General features: G+C 31.2%; 2 protein-coding genes across 4 annotated transcripts; both read right to left on the reverse strand.

Annotated features, from left to right (window-relative positions):
• Positions 1-6,407: 6,407 nt before the first annotated feature.
• LOC111281395 (uncharacterized) lies at positions 6,408-10,022 on the reverse strand. Of its 2 annotated transcripts, XM_022869146.2 has the most exons (8): positions 9,861-10,022; positions 9,466-9,587; positions 9,336-9,367; positions 8,451-8,548; positions 8,268-8,350; positions 7,716-7,793; positions 7,543-7,641; positions 6,408-6,993 (listed from the first exon to the last, which is right to left on the reverse strand). In XM_022869146.2, exons 2-8 carry the CDS (start codon positions 9,547-9,549, stop codon positions 6,697-6,699), a joined length of 771 nt encoding a protein of 256 aa, XP_022724881.1. In that variant the 5' UTR covers positions 9,550-9,587; positions 9,861-10,022; the 3' UTR covers positions 6,408-6,696. The 2 variants fall into 2 exon arrangements, with proteins under 2 accessions (XP_022724881.1, XP_089602549.1); XM_089746423.1 differs by lacking the exon at positions 9,861-10,022 and having other exon boundaries at positions 9,466-9,843.
• A 1,488-nt stretch (positions 10,023-11,510) lies between these two features.
• LOC111281403 (putative fructokinase-7) lies at positions 11,511-15,238 on the reverse strand. Of its 2 annotated transcripts, none has more exons than XM_022869156.2 (7): positions 15,051-15,238; positions 14,064-14,281; positions 13,313-13,525; positions 13,012-13,209; positions 12,791-12,931; positions 12,289-12,405; positions 11,511-11,861 (listed from the first exon to the last, which is right to left on the reverse strand). In XM_022869156.2, exons 1-7 carry the CDS (start codon positions 15,070-15,072, stop codon positions 11,724-11,726), a joined length of 1,047 nt encoding a protein of 348 aa, XP_022724891.2. In that variant the 5' UTR covers positions 15,073-15,238; the 3' UTR covers positions 11,511-11,723. The 2 variants fall into 2 exon arrangements, with proteins under 2 accessions (XP_022724891.2, XP_089602548.1); XM_089746422.1 differs by having other exon boundaries at positions 14,064-14,317; positions 15,051-15,236.
• Positions 15,239-18,669: the final 3,431 nt, after the last annotated feature.

Raw genomic sequence — 18,669 nt, forward strand, 5'->3', positions numbered from 1 at the left:
GTAAGAGATATTTACTTTTGGATAAATTTCAACACTAGAAATTTTTATTGATTTCATACAACTTTTGTTATATGAGATTTTTCATCCTAAAATTATATCCATAGAAATGTTTGATTTGCTTATAATGATCTTTAACCTCGTCCATTAAGTTCACTAAGCATTGTCCATATTCTCTTATGGGATTGACTTCTCTTCTTAATGCCTCTATCTTTTCAACCATCTTTTATGCTTTTCTTATTGCCTTGCAAACTTGACTGGTTAGGTGCTCTATGTACTACTACCTTCCTAAGCTTTTTACTCTTTATTTCATACGGGCATCTTTTTTGAATCACATGTAAAGATCCAATCCTTTTCCTTTCTTTACTACTTATCTATTATTGTTGAAATATGTTTCTTGTGATCTTGAAATTGCAACTCCACTTTTGCATCACTTGGTGAAGTAATTTTTTTTTTCATTCAGCACTTCAATGTGCTTTTTTCTTTATTTTACGAGCATATCCTTTGACATTTTCTTTTCTCTTTGGCATTCCACCAATCTTGCTGAAGCTATAGAGTATAACTCCTTTTAATTTTGGCATTCTTGAAAAATTCTGGTGGCTCCTCTTACTCTTCTTGAGCGTTGCATTTCCATTGATGTATTTCCTCTCGAAGCTCATCCATTTTACATTGTCGACTAAGGTAAGCTTGGTAACTTTTTCAGTCTTGAATTTGACTCGTAATCTCTTATTTTCTTGATGCAAATCTTTCAAATCATTGTTGGCCATATCTTGTTCTTTTATGACTTTTTCCAATCTACTCTTTTGTACTTCTGCTTCATATTTCAACTATCTCATCTTTTCATAAAGTCTCAAATTTTCTTTTCTTATTTCTTCCTTTTCACCTTTCAATTTCTTTCTAACGAGCTTGACTTCTAATAATTGTACTTTCATCAAAAGATTAGCTTATTGATATGGGCTATCATCAAGAAGGAGCACCATGTCTCTAAGTCATTTTACTCTCAAAATCTGATAATTATGAGTGACTTTGTTAAAAAGATGCCCTAATCTCATTCTTCACATTTTTTTCTATGCTTGGATTAGCTGCTTCGATATTTTCAGTGGATTGGACTCCCCGTAAGTGAATTCTAAGTGGCAAGAACAAACTACTTTGCACCAAATTGCCTCAATACCATCAACGGAGTGTAATTTACCACACCCCATTATCCTAATAGTGGTATCCATGGTTCATTTCCTCCTTGATATAATATAAGCACGCGGGGCATCCATGGCGTCATTCATTCTGTTTCATCCTCGGTAAGCCTTCGAAGAATAAAACTCATTGTTCTTTAGTCTTCAATGTTAGCCATTGGTTGTTGTAAAACTCTTCGATTGGTACCTTATTTTAAAGATACGACTTTGAGAATGCATTTTCTCACACTTGAAATTACTTCTGACTTACACATACAATAGCGGTGCACACTTTAAAATCATTTTTTTTTCATTCCATCAATAGAAATTCAATGACCTGATAGTTTTGACTAGGGTTATTGGTGCAGGATTAATTGTTTGGGTTTCAATTTCCTCAAAAAAGTTCACCATAATTATCTCGATGTAACCTAAAGTCTTTGAAAAGATCACCATGTCATATAATGTCAAAGCAAATACACTCATGTCTTGATCATCATTTAAATGCCCTTGAACGGATACCAAGATGTTCACCTTTAGGCTTTGCGAAAGAACCTATGATTTTGACTTTAACCATCATAAGCTTGGCTAACTTTTTACGATAACCTAATTTCGATTTTTGGGCAAACACTTTATCCAAACACTATAGTTCTATCATAATCAAAACTGAATACTCCTCAATAATGGGCACTAAATCTTTTTGATTAAAAGTAAAGCATCTATAGAATGAGTCCTAAAATTCTATAGCTGTCCTGATCAACTGTTCCTCGATCACCGCTAGAATGAGGGATGCAATCTGCTCATACTTTTTACAAAAAAAAATTTTCTTTCTTCACTTAACTGACCCTAGACGATGGCTAATTCTTTTAAATTATTCTGTGTGAGATCCAAATGCACCTTTTCGGGTAGGTTGGACACATAACCGATAGGTAAGCAATCTTCATTCTTTTGCTGGGCTTCATTCGACCAAACATACACTTCATTGTATGGTTCACATAGAACATTAACGAAAGATGAACAAATCTATAGTTCTACGAGATCCATGAAGAACTTCTTGGGACAAATACCTTGATACAAAACTATATGATATGATTTATGTAAAAAAAAAAAAAGAAAACAAAATTAAGTTAGTGTAAGGATGTGGTTTGAGATTTAAATAAAAGTTTTTTTTGTTTTGTTTTTTAATTTTTTTTTAATTTTAATTTTATTGTTTTATTTTGCTTTGTTTTGTTTTTCCTACACGTTTTGGACTTAGGTATTTTCTAGAAAAGGGTGGGCGAAGCTCTACTTAAGGTTGGTTTCCTATAGCTTATTACATGTTTGGTTTAGATTGACACACTTCTAAAGATTCCCATATTGTTTCTCACTATTGTTCATGTTGGACTAGTAAAGTACCCTGATCCTCACCCATTACAGGCTACGAATGGAAATGGTTCAATTTGAGTGAAAGTATTTCACTTGCCATTATGGAGATTATCCCCTCACGAGGCATAGGTACTTTACTTCTTCCTATATGGAATAGAGCCCCGGTATAGAGCTTATGTATGAGGTGCACCATGTCATTGCTTATGTAAATGTTTCTTGATTTATTGAGAAAAATAAAACAATAAATGTACAAAAAACATAAAAAATACACTTGAAATCTTTTTTTATTTTTTTTTATTTATTTTTTGATTGGTTTTTTTATTGAAAAAAAGAATTAAAATCTACGAACTTAAAATTAAATATCAATTAAGACTATTTAAAGAAAAATTAAGGATAAAAACATAGTTAATTTTGGCCTGACTCTCGAAAAAATGGTGACCCCAGTGGAGTCACCAAATTATCGTAATGGTTTTGGAAACGCTCGATAAATTTGGAAACGAAAATAAAAATGAAAAAAACGAAGTCGTCACTAATCTTTTTTGGCTAGGTGTAATGGGCCACCTATTAAAACATATCATTTTAATGAAATTTAAAAATTAATTAAAATTTATTAAAAAGATAATTTTAGAGTTTGCAAAATAATTTAGATCCGGGAGTCAATTATGCGTGAGAAAATGTTAGCACCTTACAGTGCTCGTTTAAAATGGTACTAATTAAATACATGTTATCCTTTGATTTTGACAAAAACATTCTTAGTTTTAGTGTTTGAAAATAATTTCCTTGATTTTTGTTATTTATCGAAATCTTGATTTCGTATTATTATTATTCCTTATTTTTTGTTATTTTGTTTTATTCAAAAAAAATAAATTGGAACCCTTTTATTGAAATAAATTTTAAAATATTTTAGTACATTGGTAACATTAGAAGAACTTTTTTTCACCTAAAAATTTCTTAGGCATCATTTTTCGGAATACCTTAGAATTCTATCCTCGAAGGCTCGGATTTATTTTCATAAAAAAACTATCATACATGCAATGCAAATGATAATATGTTGATGCACATATTTTATTTTGTTTTTAGAAACTTTTTTTTATTTTTATTATTTAAATTTTTGAAGAAAAGAGAAATTTTTATCATATTGAAAATTTTCTATAAATACTTCAATACATTGATAATATTTTAAAAAAATCTTCTCACCTAGGAATTTCGTAAAGCATCACTACTAAAAATACTTTTAGAATCCCGTCATTGAATAAAATTTTCTTTTTCCTCGTTTTTTATTATCATTTTATTTTTATTTACTATTTTATAGTAAAAAAATTTTTTTTTATTATTTTGAAATCTTTTTTATAAATACTCCAATACATTGATAGTATTTAAAAAAAAAATCTTCACCTAAAAATTTCCAAGATATCGTTACTCGAAGTACCTTCGAATCTCATCGTTGGATAAAAATTTCATTTTCTTACATTTTTTATTAATTTTATTAATTTTTTTATTTTTTAAAATTTAAAAAAAATCAAATTTAGAAATCATTTTCATTTTTATTATTGTTAGTAGTATTATATTTGTTAATGTTATATTACTATTTTATAATTTTATCAACAAATTCAACTATATATTTGATTATTTATTTTTGTTTATCTTTTTGTTTTCATTTTTATTAATTATTATTATTAAAAACAACAAATACTTATTTTAACAAATTTAAAAATTTTAACATGCATAAATATTAATAATAAAACTCAAAATAACAAAAATAATATATATCAAATAAATAAAAAATTTTCAAAAAAAAAAAGAAAAAAATATTTTTTTTACCAAAGTCGAATCGGTCAACAGTTCTAGCTGGTTCACCTAGTTTGAGCAGATTTTTATGGCGGTCTGAGGCAGATCATGAGGTTCTGGCCGGTTTAGATTGGTTCGAAACCAATTCACTGGCAGTTCGTTTGGACCAACTTAGGCTAGGTGCTAAGGCGAGTAATCAGGTCAGGGCACATGGACCTCGAGTCAGGTTGCGGATTAGCACGCGGATCTTAGGGGTTCAAAACGATGTCGTTTTGACCCCTAGCTACCTATATAAAAGCTCAAAAAAAATTGTTCATTTTTCTCATTTCTTAAAAAAAGCCAAAAATACTCTGAACCCAAAAAAATCAAGAATTGACCGATTGCAAAAAATCAATCGCCGTTTTATTGTGCCAATCATCATCATCAATTGGAGCTGATGATTGAAAAACATAAAAAAAAAAAAATGAAACACACATTCCGCCTTCTTCTTTATAGATTTGATCCCTTTTTTACAAAAAAGAGTTCCAAACGATCTAAATTTATTTTTCAACTTTCGGCCAAAATTTTTTTTTTTTATGGATCTTGATTTCCTTTTGTTGAATCTGAAGCTAGGTTCCCTCACCAAAAGGACTGTTCTTTGTTTTTCTTTTTTTTTGTTTCATGTTTATTTCTTACCTTTTTTTTTTGCAATGATTTTTTTTTTTTTTTGCAAAAGCTCTTTTCTTTTGTAGGATTTTCTCTCTCTCTCTCTCTCTCTCTCTCTCTCTGTTTTAAGGTTATTTTTGATAGAAATCTGGGTTAGCTTTCAAGTCTCCCCTTTTTTGGTTTGCTACCACGAAGCTTAATTTATAAAGCTCCAATCGTGGCCCTATGCCTAGGTAGGTGGTCGCTAAAGCATGATTTTAGCTATTAAATAGGAAGGTTAGTGAATTTAGGTCACGGTGCGGGGGTAAATGCTACAGGGCTTTAGGTAGGCTGGTGACGTTACAATGGAGGTTCAAGGACTCTACGATGGTGTAAGGTATGGGTAGGTGACTGTTATGGGCATGGTGCACGAGCCTCAAAGGGTTTGGGTGTGAGATGCAGTTAAGTGCATAGGGCTCGAGTGCAAAGGGTGGCAATTGTGTGGTGCATGACACCCATTACAACTACCACTGGCCCTTTTGTTTTTTTATTTTTTAGCCTTTGTTTTTTTTTTTTTTTTTGTATTATATATTTTTTGAGTAATGTTTAATTAATTATTATTTAGTATATTATTGAATTTTGATAAAAGTAATATAACTAAAACTAAAATTAAAAATTAAACAATGGGCTCGGGCCTGAAAAAAAAATCTGGCTTTGGCCCATAAACTTGTTAAAATCGAAAAATTTAAACCAAAACCCGGACAAATTTGATATCTACTCAGGACCACTTTGAATTTGAAATCAGCAACTCGGCAGTCAGCTAGCAGCAGCTCCAGTGTACACTCTCTTCCCAAACCTTCGTCTCAGACCTTGCACATTATTCATGTTTCCAAACAAGTGAAGGCTGAGGAGTTGCAGCCTGGAGTCTGTTATCTGCAGCAAATAATGATTGTTGATCTAGTCATGGAAGATGAAGATTTGGGAAGCATAACGGAGAGAATCTTTTCCCTTTCCGCTGGAACTGTCCTTGAACGTGTCTTTGACCGCTTCTTGTTGGATACTCCATTCACAAAAAATGTCCAAACCTAGGGTGGATTGGAAGACCAACGGATGAGGACTGTTCTTCATACTGAAGGCTCATTCCCTGCACTGCTCAATTGGCTATTGGTGATAAAACTCTGAATCACTTGAATTTTCTCCATTAGAGAATTCAATTGGAATGATTGAAACTCGAGCAGCCGCCTTATGAAATGAGCTCGTAGTTCTGAAGGAGATAAATGCCACGTCTCTAGAGTTTGCAGAGAATTCTTCAAGGCAGTGTTGCTGTTCAAGTCAGCTCATCAAATTTTTTATTTGTTCCAATTTCTTGTTCCTTGCCAATGTTTCCCACCAAGATATCATCCAATAACACCACTTCCCATTCCCTAAACAAGGGGGGGCCCCAGGACCAGTTTTTGATACCAAAGCGAGAGAAAATTTTCCATTTTTATTAATTGTTTAAAGAGATAGTTTCTAAATAATTCCTTGCTTTAAGACAAAATACTAATGACATATATCAGTACTGGAAATGAAAAAGAAAGAAAGGTCAAATGGCATCATTCACATCAACAAGCTATATGCAATTGAAAAAAATAAAAGGGTAAAGATCAAGAAAATAATGGGGGAGAAATACTAGTGATACCCCAGAACATGAACAAATACTGTTAATTTGCCCTGATCCTTCAGCAAAGAAAAGAGAATATCTGAAATGATGCTTCTAAGTTCTAGCATCCACATCAAACCCTGCTCCTGTCCACCCAGGAGCTGCAGATCCTCTACTCTTGGGCATGGCACCAATCCCCTTTACTCTTCCTTGAAAATGGCTTTTCTTCTTTCCTTTTACTTCTGCATCATTTGTGGGCAGTTGATTCTGCCCATCCATAGCTAGAACGTTTCCACCATTACCTTGATTAGGTACATTTTCAGAAACAGTAGAGCCCGGTTCTGTTATTTGTGAAGCTGAGGAAGCATCTACAGTTGGAGCACCCTGTGCGAATCCAATTGCTTTCATGTCCTAAACATTATCCAAGTGCAAACTTTCAACAATCTTTCTATGATTTACACGCATATACCAGTACTTGTAATAATCCACAAGCATGACAATATAAAAGAAACACAAAAAATGTTGCCAAAGAATGTAGCCCTTTAGTAAGCAGGCCCTTTAGTTTGGCTTCTTAAGAATAGCCCATTTCCAAAATGAACCTGGCTCAACATGAGCAGATCAGAGAATTGATATAGGCATTCTTAAAAACAAAGAATCAACAAGGCCTACACTAAATGGTCAGGAAAGGTTCTCTTGAGTTTGTAGACATGCACACACATGAATATCTTTTCCATTTTAATATGAAGCCTCTTTATCAATCCAGTTTATAACACAGTGAATGGAAAAATGATTAGCACAAGAAAATTACAAGAACTTACAATAAAAGAGAACCATTTTTTCATCAGGTGATGTGCCAATTCTAATGACTGTTGTAAAGCAGTTATCTTCTCCTCATGGAGGACCGTATAATTATTGGGTGCTACATGCAGTATAATAAGGTGAAATAGAAAGAAAGCTTACCTGATGTGACAAAGTTGATGCTCTACTTGGGTTCAGAGCTTCCAATCGCCTTTTCAACTCCTCAAGTCGAGCAAACTGAGTGTTACTGCTTTCTTGAACCTATCAACGACAAGCATCAAATTATTACACAGTCCATTAAGTCCTGCTTATCCACCTATAGCAAAGAAGTGTACCAGATTGTTTAAGTCCTCACATAACTTCTGCTTAATTCCTTCCTCATCTTTCAGAGCTTTCAATGCTGCTTCCCAAATCTGAAATATGCATAAAAAAGCTGCTATCAATTTGAAGATAGGAGGCAAATTGCTTGCTGATAAAATGGATTGTAAAAGTACTAAAAAATTATTCAATAGCCTCTCGCAAGTCCAAAAAACCAGTTCAACCTTAATAAATACAACCATACCCATCAGTGTATAAGCAAGTTTCAAAATCTATCTCAATCTGCAATCCTATAATCACATGCAGGAAGACTAAGATGCAAATTCCCTCATTTCAGATAAAATGGGTTTACATGGGTTCACTACCATCCGAACATTTTCGTTAGAAAGTTTTTTCATGTTAAAATTTTATGATTTGGCCCATAAGGTCCCTAATCAAACTAGTATTGCTGTCCCTTCGAAGCAGGCAGAGTGTCAGAAAATAAAGAGAACTCAACTTCAATTAAGAAAAGATGAGATACAAGGCCGTGATACAAGCTGAATTATACTTGAGAGAGAGAATGCAACAACCTTTCGTGCTTGTTCTTCCTTCTGCTTAGCAATGCGTATTCTCTCAGTTGACATTTCAATTTTCTTTCTCATATGTTCAAGGGCTGAAGGTATGCACCACACATAAAATGGAGGAGTCACTCTACTATAGAAAAATACATATAAATGAAGAAATATTTCATATAATAGCAACAACACACCAACCCGCTTTTTTAGGTCCAGCAGTGAGCTTAATCTCCATTGTAAGATTTGCTAGTTCTCTTTCAACATCACGAATTTTAGAATAATTTTCTTCTATGTATCTGAAAGTGTGCATTAAAGGAGATCAGACAAAATTCCTCAACAAATGAAATCATGAGAAACAAACTCAAAGAACATAAAAGAAGAGAAATAATAACTTTATAAGGCATACTCCTCTTTCAACCTTTGTACAAGTAAATGCTACACGCTGGAAAATTAAACCATTAAATGCAAACAAAATTTTAATATTTTAAGACCTGAATTCAAAGACAAAAAAAAAATTTCTAACACTTGTTTAATTTAGTAAAAAAGATAGTCAAATTGAAGTTTTTCAATATTAATTAGTAAAAGCAACTCATGAAATTTAAAGAAAAAAAAATGCCAGAGTTCAAAACTAAGCACAAATGAAATCTGTTTTAGATTTGAATGATAATAACTTAATTGAAGCAATAAAGATAAAACAAATTGAGATATAGGATTCAATTCTCGTTTTAAGTAGTACCAAACTCTGAAGAAAATCTTATATACTATCACTCATCACCCCCCCCCCCCCCCATCCCTCTTGATCTGAAATAGTGAATTACAGTTTAAGGCTTTAAGCTACTAATTCTTAAAGGCTAACAATTTATAGAAAACTCGGATATCTATCTCTTTCTCTTTTTCTACATAACCAGGTGCTGGATTAGAAGAAGACTTCCCTTACAACTATTGAATTAAAATCCAGCATTTAAGGGAATCATCCATGTAGGCCAGGTTTACCACAATTGAACTCGGGCAAGTGAGAAAAAAAATGATGAAATAATGCACATACGTAAAAATAGAAAATTAGAACTAAGAATGTGAACATACTTCTTGAGCTGAAGCCGCTCTTCCTCGATTATCTGTCGCCACAGCAAAAAAAAAGTACTAATTCGCTATCAAATTTCGACCAAAGCATTTACATGAAACAAAGAGAGAGAAGAGAAGAATGAGAATCGACCTTCTCGGTGTAGGCTATGACAGGAGCTTCCCTAGCGAGTCCATCGGGTCCGATCTCAGGCATCAGGGCAGGGTTCGAGGCCATTTTTCTTCTTTTTCTTATGTTTGGAATTGAAATCGAAACTATAAATCAAAATGGAAAACTTTCTTACGATTCGTCTGATCTGATTTTACATAAAAGAAGTCTATTCGTTTCATTTCTGAAACTATTGCATTGTTGTCTTTTTTTCTTTTTTTTCTTTTTTGGTTTCGCTTTCTTCAATTGACAGAAAATGGAGAAAAAAAAACGTGAGGGTTTATCGTTATCCTCGTTTCTGATCGTAAGCGATTCTTGAGTTTTTCCTATTAATGAAAAGGAAAAAGGGGATAATGAGGACCGACGGGGCTAATCGATACCTTAGTGCTGGGGAGGCAGGCGTACCGGTTCAGTGGTCCGGTCCAAGGATGCGCATATCCTCGTGTGAATTTTCTTCATAGGAAATTCGACTTTTTATTGGATAGACTATGGGAATGCGTATTATATTGGGAAGAAAAAATTTTGTATGATTTTAAATTTTTTGTTGAATATAAAATTAAGGATGAAAAATATAGTATTCGACCTCCATTTATATTCAATATATATTTATATATATTTAATAAATAAAATTTTTATTTTAAATTAATTAAAATTAATATATTTTTATTTAAATATATATATTACTATATTTATTAAAAATTATAGAAATATGTAAAATAATTTTTTTTAAATTTAAAAAAATAAATTTTTATTTTTATTTTTTAAAAGAATTATAGAAATAAAAATTACTTATATTCATTAAATATTAACAAAAATAAAAATAAATTTAAATTTAAAATACTCTTTAAATATAAATATAAATATAAATATAATATAAAATTTTAAAAATAAAAATAAAAAATATTTTATCCATTCAATACCTTAATCGTTAACATCTTTGACCCTCCGATAATGCGGAAATCATTTTTCAATGGCCGGATAAAGCAGGCCCTTCGATTGGGGAGTGGCACATGCCGAGCACGTGGTAAATCTGTCCTTTGGCTCAAAAATAAAAACCCAGTCTGATTTGGGGCGTTTCTTAACTTCTGAAATTAGGAGTTCGTAGAATTGGAGTTTACGCAAATGGTTGTGTCAATTTGAGTTGAATATTTTGGATCAATAAAAAATTAAATCATTTCGGACTGAAGTTTGAAGTTTGAAGTTTGAAGTCAAATAAAATTTGAGTGTCAATCACGAAACTTAACGCGGCTAAAGCAAAAGCTTGGGTATTAACATATTTGTTGATTTTTAGCAAAAAAAAAAAAAAAAGGTGGGGGGCAGACCGTATGGAAAAGGTTTAAAAAAGTCAACAGATTGAAAAAATTATAGCCATAATAAATTATAGCCAATGGAACTAGAATTGAGTATTGATGTGGAAATTTACCATCTCATAAATTTCATTTTTTTTCTCAATAATTTCAATATAAAAAGTTCAATGAATTTTCTTTTTAAAAAGTGATCTTTATAGCTTATTTTAATTCATTAATCAAACTTCATTTTTGGTGTAGAACAAAGAATTTCCACTAATTAGAACTGAGGGTGATTTCAGAACGAACAAGACATCAACTGTATGTGATTTCGGAACGCAGAAAATTCCAGGTGGCTTGGGCCAAGCGATCATAATATCTCTATTCAAATTCCATCCTATTCTTATCACTTGAGCCAAGCAATCACGTGGCTTAAAATCATCTATATCAACTCTCACCCTGAGACTGGACCTCTACATATCAATGTTTGGTTCGACCCTAACCCTATAAGTGAACTTAATTCAATCCCCTGGACTGTTTCCTGAAATCCGAGATGAGTTCCATAGCTCGATCTGAAAACTGAAACAAGGATTATTCGGTGTTGCACCGTTGAAAATGGCCTTATTCTATCGTAGTTTATTGCTGAATGCTAAAGTGAAGATGGATTAGCAATCATCCATTCCAATGTGAAGCTAACCTCACAACCAGACTATTCAATTTTCTTTTATACAAAAGAGATCATAGTTTGGGAACAGAAAAACTAGTTTTATTGAATGAATCAAACTTCTATAACACTTGAATAAACAAAATTAGCTCAAACAGATTAAAGAAAATTTGTAGCCTACAAATCTATTTTGTTCTATGATGAGCAATTTGTCCTCTGAACTTCAGCATGGAAACGACAAACTACAAGAGCTTAATACAACAAAGTATACCAACTAGGATCTCTACTAATTTCTATGAAGCATAAAATTTGGTTAAGGCATCAAGAACAGCCTTTTTTGTGGGCAGAGCAGGAATTGCACCTCTCTCTGTTACAGTGATAGCTCCACAGGCATTTGCAAAAATTAAAGCTTCTCTTAACCGCTTCTCATCCTGTAAAAAGACAAATTCACATATATGTTTCAGACAAGACTATGGTATCGTAACTCTAGAATAAAGTATAGTCATAATATATTTACAACTTTTTTAGTTTAACTGCTGCAATACATAAAACAAATTTTGCAGATGAAGCAAAAGTCCTTCAGGATCTAATGCACAATTGCAATCACCTAATCTACTAGATTTAGGTGAATACCACTGGAAAGTATTGGTCTGCGAACCTCAAATCCTCAACACCCTCTTCCCCTTTAAAGATCATTTAAATTGCACTAATAATACTGTTCCACAGGTAACTGTGTTTTTTAATGATCAGATTCTGTTGAGATTCATATAAATTACTAAAAGTGGAATTTATAAATAACCATTAGGAAAGAAGATACAATAAATGAGCCATCTTAACGTATGTAAAAACTATAGGTACCTGAAATAGCTTTAAATCAGAAGCTAGGCTGCTCAGTAAGCCACTGACAAATGCATCACCAGCACCTGTTGTGTCAACAGGTTTAACTTTAATGCCAGAAACCCTGCCCTTGAATGCCTGCAGAGGATATATAGGTTGATCTAAGTTTCTTTATGCAAATCATAACAGTTACTTCCATGCAGTGACTAATGACTATCATGCATCTCCACCATTAGATAATTTAATCACATTGATGATAGAACCCATAGAATTTTCAGTTGAGGGCATTAACTCTGTAAAATTTTCTTCGCAAATACAATGAAGTCAAGGAGCAATTAAAATTTTTTATTCATTTTATAGCTCCACAAAAAAAGTGCATCAGATGTTTTGAACTGGACAAGGATAGAAAGTCTAGCCATAAGGAGCTAATAGGATTGTGAGAATAGTTAGTGAAATTCATAACATCAAGTAATGTTTTTTTTTTTTTTTTGTAAAGGAAAAGTAAAATAGACAATAATCTTACCTTGGTGTAATATCTACAACCTGCTGACCCCTCAGTAACAACCAAAAGCTTAAGATTAGGATGAAACAGCTTCTCCATCACCACATTATCATCATAAGGGTCATCACCTCCTGTTAAGAATGTAATTTCATCCTCGCTTACCTGCGTTTTCATAGGTTAGCCGCAAATGAATGCAGTAGCAAGACACTTCATGTATGAGTCTTGAAATCACAAATTCATACCTTAATAAGGTCTGCTTGATCCCATATACTCATTATGCCTTTCCGAGCAGCCTCTGCTGATGGCCACAGTGGCAATCTTAAATTTGGATCATAAGAGAGGATGCTGCCAGACCTCTTAGCAATGTTCATTGCTGCAAGGTGAGCTGACTTGCACGGTTCCTCAATCAAACTAATAGAACCATAATGAAATATCCTTGCCTGCAATTAATATTATTTGGAAATCAGAAAATTCCTAAATCCTGCTAAACAATCTTTCATGTGTACTAATTGGAACAAAGATGAGAAATGCAGAATAAAAAACCTGCTTAATGAGGTTTATATCAAGTTCTGACTCATGAAGACGCATATCAGCACTTGGATGACGGAAAAACAAGAATTCACGTTCACCATCAGCTCTGAGTGTAACAAATGCCAATGCAGTTCTTGCATTACGGTCAAATCGCATGCCAGAATTGTCAACATTGTTTTGCTTTAAAATGTCAGCCAACATGTAGCCAAATTCATCTTCACCTACCTGATACAAAATTGCAAAGTATTTGGAAATTGAAGCAATGTTCATTGACATCAATAATTTCATGATCCAAAGAAAAGCGGGTGATTGCAATTTGCAACAAAAAGCAATAAGTGCTGGAGCTACAAATTTTCAGTTGTGAGACAGCATCCTTCAATCACTATTGTTTATAGAAAGTTTATTTCAGAAACATAGGTTAGTTTTAAAACAGAACAAGGTTGAAAGCAGACAACTTTGGCAGAAAGAGAGATTTCTTAATCATATCATTCAATGGCTTCGGAAGTTAGTTTCAAAGACAAACATTAAAATAATTCAATTTCATTATTGACAAACATCACATTTCTGTTGCCACAAATTTGGGGGGTTTATGAAGATTGATGTTGAGAGTTAGCATGTAAAAAGTGGTTCTTTTTGTTTACACCAATATAACAGACAGAGAAAGGTAGAAAGGTAAGCAAATTTCATCTAACAGAGAGAAACAGAAATATCATAGAATTATTCTAGTGACTGCTACAGAGTAAAGATTGATGTTTGAATTTACCTTGCCTATGAAAGCTGATGATCCCCCTAATCTGGATACACCAACAGCCACATTAGCTGGAGCACCACCAGGAGCCTTCTTGAAGGCAGGAGCTTCAGCCAGAGAAACCCCCCCAACAGTTGGTACAAAGTCGATCAATAATTCACCAAAGCAAACAACTAGTGAATTGTTATTTGCAGAATTCCCGTTTGTATTAGCAGGAAGATCTTCAGTTCCATCTACAATATGCAGTTGCCCAATATCACAGATGTTTCCTAACATTGTTCAAACTGAAAATAAAAAAAATAGAAACTCTCTCTGCCAATATGCCTCTCCTAGTCCTAGGCCAATCTGTTCACTTGAAAACATTAGACTAGCCCATCCATTGTGAAGTACAAATTTAAAGTAATGTCTTTCTAAACAGATCAGAAATGCCATTGGGATTGACGAGAAAATGTATCCAATTCCCACTTCATCCTAATTGAAAAGCAATCTTTTTTACTCTAAGATCTTGATTTTTTGAACTGTCAATTCAGGCTATACAGATCCAGTACACAGTTAGTATGCTATACAAAGCATGAGATTTAGCCAACATGTAAGTATCAAGAAATAAAATTTTTGACCAAATTAGATTAAAATCACTTACTTAGAAAGCAATCAAAATACCATCATATCAGATATATCTTTGTAATTGAAAGAAATCCAACCTCAAAGCAAAAATTCTAAGATTCTCGTTAAAGATGGGTTCTACCAAATACCACATAGAATTTGATAACAAATAAAGCACAAACTTTGAAACATGAAAGAAAAGAACTATCATCTCAAATACTGACAGCAAAAAAAAAAAAACAATCACAGGAGAAGAAACCCATTATCAAAGAAAGATGAAAGCCCAGAGAGAAATGATCTTGGGTGTATAAAACCAACTCAAAACCCAGACAAAAAAAATGGCACAACATTTAAAATAAATTCAAGATGAATATTTTGAATCAAGAAAATGAGACGAACCTGTAGTTAAATTCCCAGCCATTTTGGAAACTTATGGAGATTGAATTAGAAAGAACAAACCCGGTGTTTTAAGCAGAGAAAAAAAAAAGGCTCTGGGTTTTCCTGTGCGTGTGTTTGATAGAAGAAGGAGAGGAAGAAGAAAGAAGCGTGTCTGGAGAGGGGCGTGGTTGCCAATCTTGAAGAATTTTTGTTTAAAAGAAAAGTTGACAAGTAAAATTGACAAATTTATTGAGCTGACACAATCACGTGAAGTAAAAATAAAATGAGAAACGAATATTTTGTGCTTCTCTTTGTCTTTTATTTTTTTGAAAAGCCCTTTTTTTTTTTTTTTCTTCCAGGAAGAAACACTCTTTATGTTTAGCTACGTTTACTATTACATAATATGTAAGGTGTGAGAAAAATGCAAGGATTAATGAAATAGGAAAAAGACTTACGTTAAAATTCATATGTAAAGTTTGGGAAATTGTTTATTATTAGGAAGTAAATAAAAATTAAAAATTAAAATTAAAATTGATAAATTAAAAGATCTTATCAAATAAATTAATCATGTAAATTTTGAAAAAATTTAAAAAAATTTTAATATATTTATTAAATAAACTTTTTAATAAAAATATTCACAAAAATTTTATCTTATCGAATAAATTTAAATTATAAATAATATTTTTATATTATTAATCTTCACATTTAATTATATTAATCTATGGTTTGCATTTTTAATTAAAATTTTTATTAAATCAATTTAAAAAATAAAACTTTACAAATTTTACTTAAATAATTTTACATAAGTTTTGTCTAATAAAATAGTAGTTTTATAATTTACTATAATTAACTTCTACTTCAATATGATATTTATTCTTTGTATTCTCAATCAAAGTAATGAAAAAAATAAATTTTTTTAATTTAAAATTTAATTTAATTGATTAATATAATTATTTTAAAATATTATTTAATAATTTTAAAATTCAAATTTTAGTACATATAATTATTTTCATATTTTCAAATTGCAAACTCTTTTGTATCAAAAAATTTATTTCTTCAAAATATTATATTTTCTTAAATAAAAAGATATTAAGGTAATTATTTTAAAAATTAAATGAGCCTTAAAATGTATTTAAGGAAATTTTAATTATCATAGATATATATACTTTTTTTTTTCATTTTATTCCATTTTTTAATTTGGAGTAAAGTTTTCATGTACAATTTTTTTTATTACATCGTAATCAAATAATATAAAATAAGGATTGTCGTTCATTTGTTGTGAGTCCCACACCCGGCCACAATTTTCAATTCAAAGCAACATAAGTACCAATATTTAACGTGAATTTAATTGTTTGTGATAAATAATTGAACATGACTTTATTGCAACAAACAGTTAAAATTTATATGCTTAAATGATTGAAAACCTTAACAATAATAAAGTCATCATATGATCTAAGGTACCATGTTGCAAATCTAGGGCACATCTGGAAGGGTCCAATTTTTTTTTTTTTTAAAGAATCTCCTTATTGTTAAAGAGAAATAAAGAATGTTTTATGTACTAAGTTACCCAGAAATTAATTATTATCTCAACGTAAATTTTTATGCAAAGTAAATATGTTGATAAGATTTGTATTTTTATCGTAGCGAAAAATTCTATTGCAAAGTGGATAAAACTTTCACCTTAAGAATAAATCATAATAAATTTAGTGTGTTGAATTTTTTTAAAATTTATTTAATTATCACTTTATGAAAAATGCAGCTTTAATCTTAACAACATACGTATAAAATATATCAAATGACTTGACTTTCTTTTTTTTTTTTTTTTTTTTTTTTGCAGAACAAGGATTGCAATTTGAAAAATCAAGCCGCTGGTTTTGACAACAAGGCTGCGGCTGTCAACCATAGATTCTGAATTGGCTTTTATTATTATTCTATAAAAAGAACATAGATTTTGAATTGGCTTCATTATTATCCAACAAAACAATGCATCTGTAATATATAGGCAAATTCGAGCAATAATTAACCATTGGCTTTGTTAGTTTTTTATTTTTTTTTTCTCTTGAAAACAATTAATGTAATTGATCAAGTGATGATAGATAAATATTAAAATAATTATGAATAAAAACCTCTATATAACAATGAAGAGGTAAACAGACTTGTGCTAGAATTCATTTGATCGGAACTGCAATATAAGGTTTTGGGATTTTTTTTTTTTTCTTGATAAAGCCTCTTTTTCCTTCTTCTTTTTTAATTTTAATTTAAATATATTAAATAAAGAATCGCTATTACACAGGCAATGCTAATCAATCTTTTCAAAGATTATAAAAATAAAAAATATATTTAATTTATTATGCAAAAACATGTGAACCCAAAAGAAAAAATCAATTTTCATTAATTAAAATTAGCAATTAGCCTTCACAAAGCAAATAGCATTTAATTTGTCACAAAGTAATTTAAGCATAAATTCTTTTAGTTATCAGAGCAAAAATGTATTAACTTTAATTTTTTTCATTTTAATAAACAATATCTAAGGCTTCATAATGGGGTATCCAACTATCCATAAACATGTTAACATTGGCCCTCTTTAAAAAAGAATCAAGATAATAAAATTTGGTAAATCCTCATTTCTTAAAAGTACAAGAATATATATATATATATATATAATCTCAAAAGAATATATAAATAAAAAATTCAGTTTATATTAATATAAGAGTTACATAATTTTTTTTTAAATTAAAAAAATGAAGTGTTAGTGTTATGAATTTAATTTTAATTTAAAAGTAAAAAAATTTTGTATGATATAAAAAAAAAAACAATAACGATGAAATTAAGTATGATAGTCGACTACCCTATTAAAAAAAGTGAATTGCAATAATTAAATTCTTTTTTTTTTTCAATTTTACATTAAAAGAGTCAATGATCTTAAAGTTCAATGATTCATTGAATCTTTCCCTTCTGGTCTGCAATGGGGGTTTTGACCTCTAACTATACTGTTAGAGTGCTAATCAAATGCATCCCCTTGTTGCAGTTGGGTGCCAGAACCCTATTTAATTTTATGGAGGTGCCGTAGAATCTAACCAAAGCCTAAGAAAATTTCAATTCAAAGAACCAAAGTTGTAAAAAAGAAAATTAATTTTAGACCTTCTTTACTTACAGTGACTTATAACAACAGCAACAAGGAGACAATTTTGAATTTCTTTTCAGACAATTCCCCACCAAAATAATCGACTACTTAAATGAGAATTGCTTTTCTGATTTTCCTTACCTTCCCCTAGAATTTTCCTGGTGGCACATGTTTTCCCCAGAATAGAAAGATCCCTGCTGCTGTCCGAACCTTTTATAAGCCTCAGAACCGTCTCACCAACAAAGAAAAAGAAAACCATTTCAGATTCTATATCTGGTTTTGGATTTGGATTTGGTATAATATATTCTCTCGTCCGGTGCGCAGAGACAAGAAAAATAGTTGGGACCAATTTTTGTTTTATCATAAGTAGTTAGATTAATAATATTATTAATTATCATGGAATAGGTAGGTAAGAAATATTTTTGAGACGTAGCATGTTGCAGTCAGATCCGATGAAAATGATGCATGCTTGTATGCTGTAAATTTTATTTCGGTATATATCGTATTGATTGATAT

Source organism: Durio zibethinus, chromosome 17 (assembly GCF_047325235.1).
Source record: "Durio zibethinus cultivar Kanyao isolate XHJ-2024 chromosome 17, ASM4732523v1, whole genome shotgun sequence".
NCBI lineage: Eukaryota > Viridiplantae > Streptophyta > Magnoliopsida > Malvales > Malvaceae > Durio > Durio zibethinus.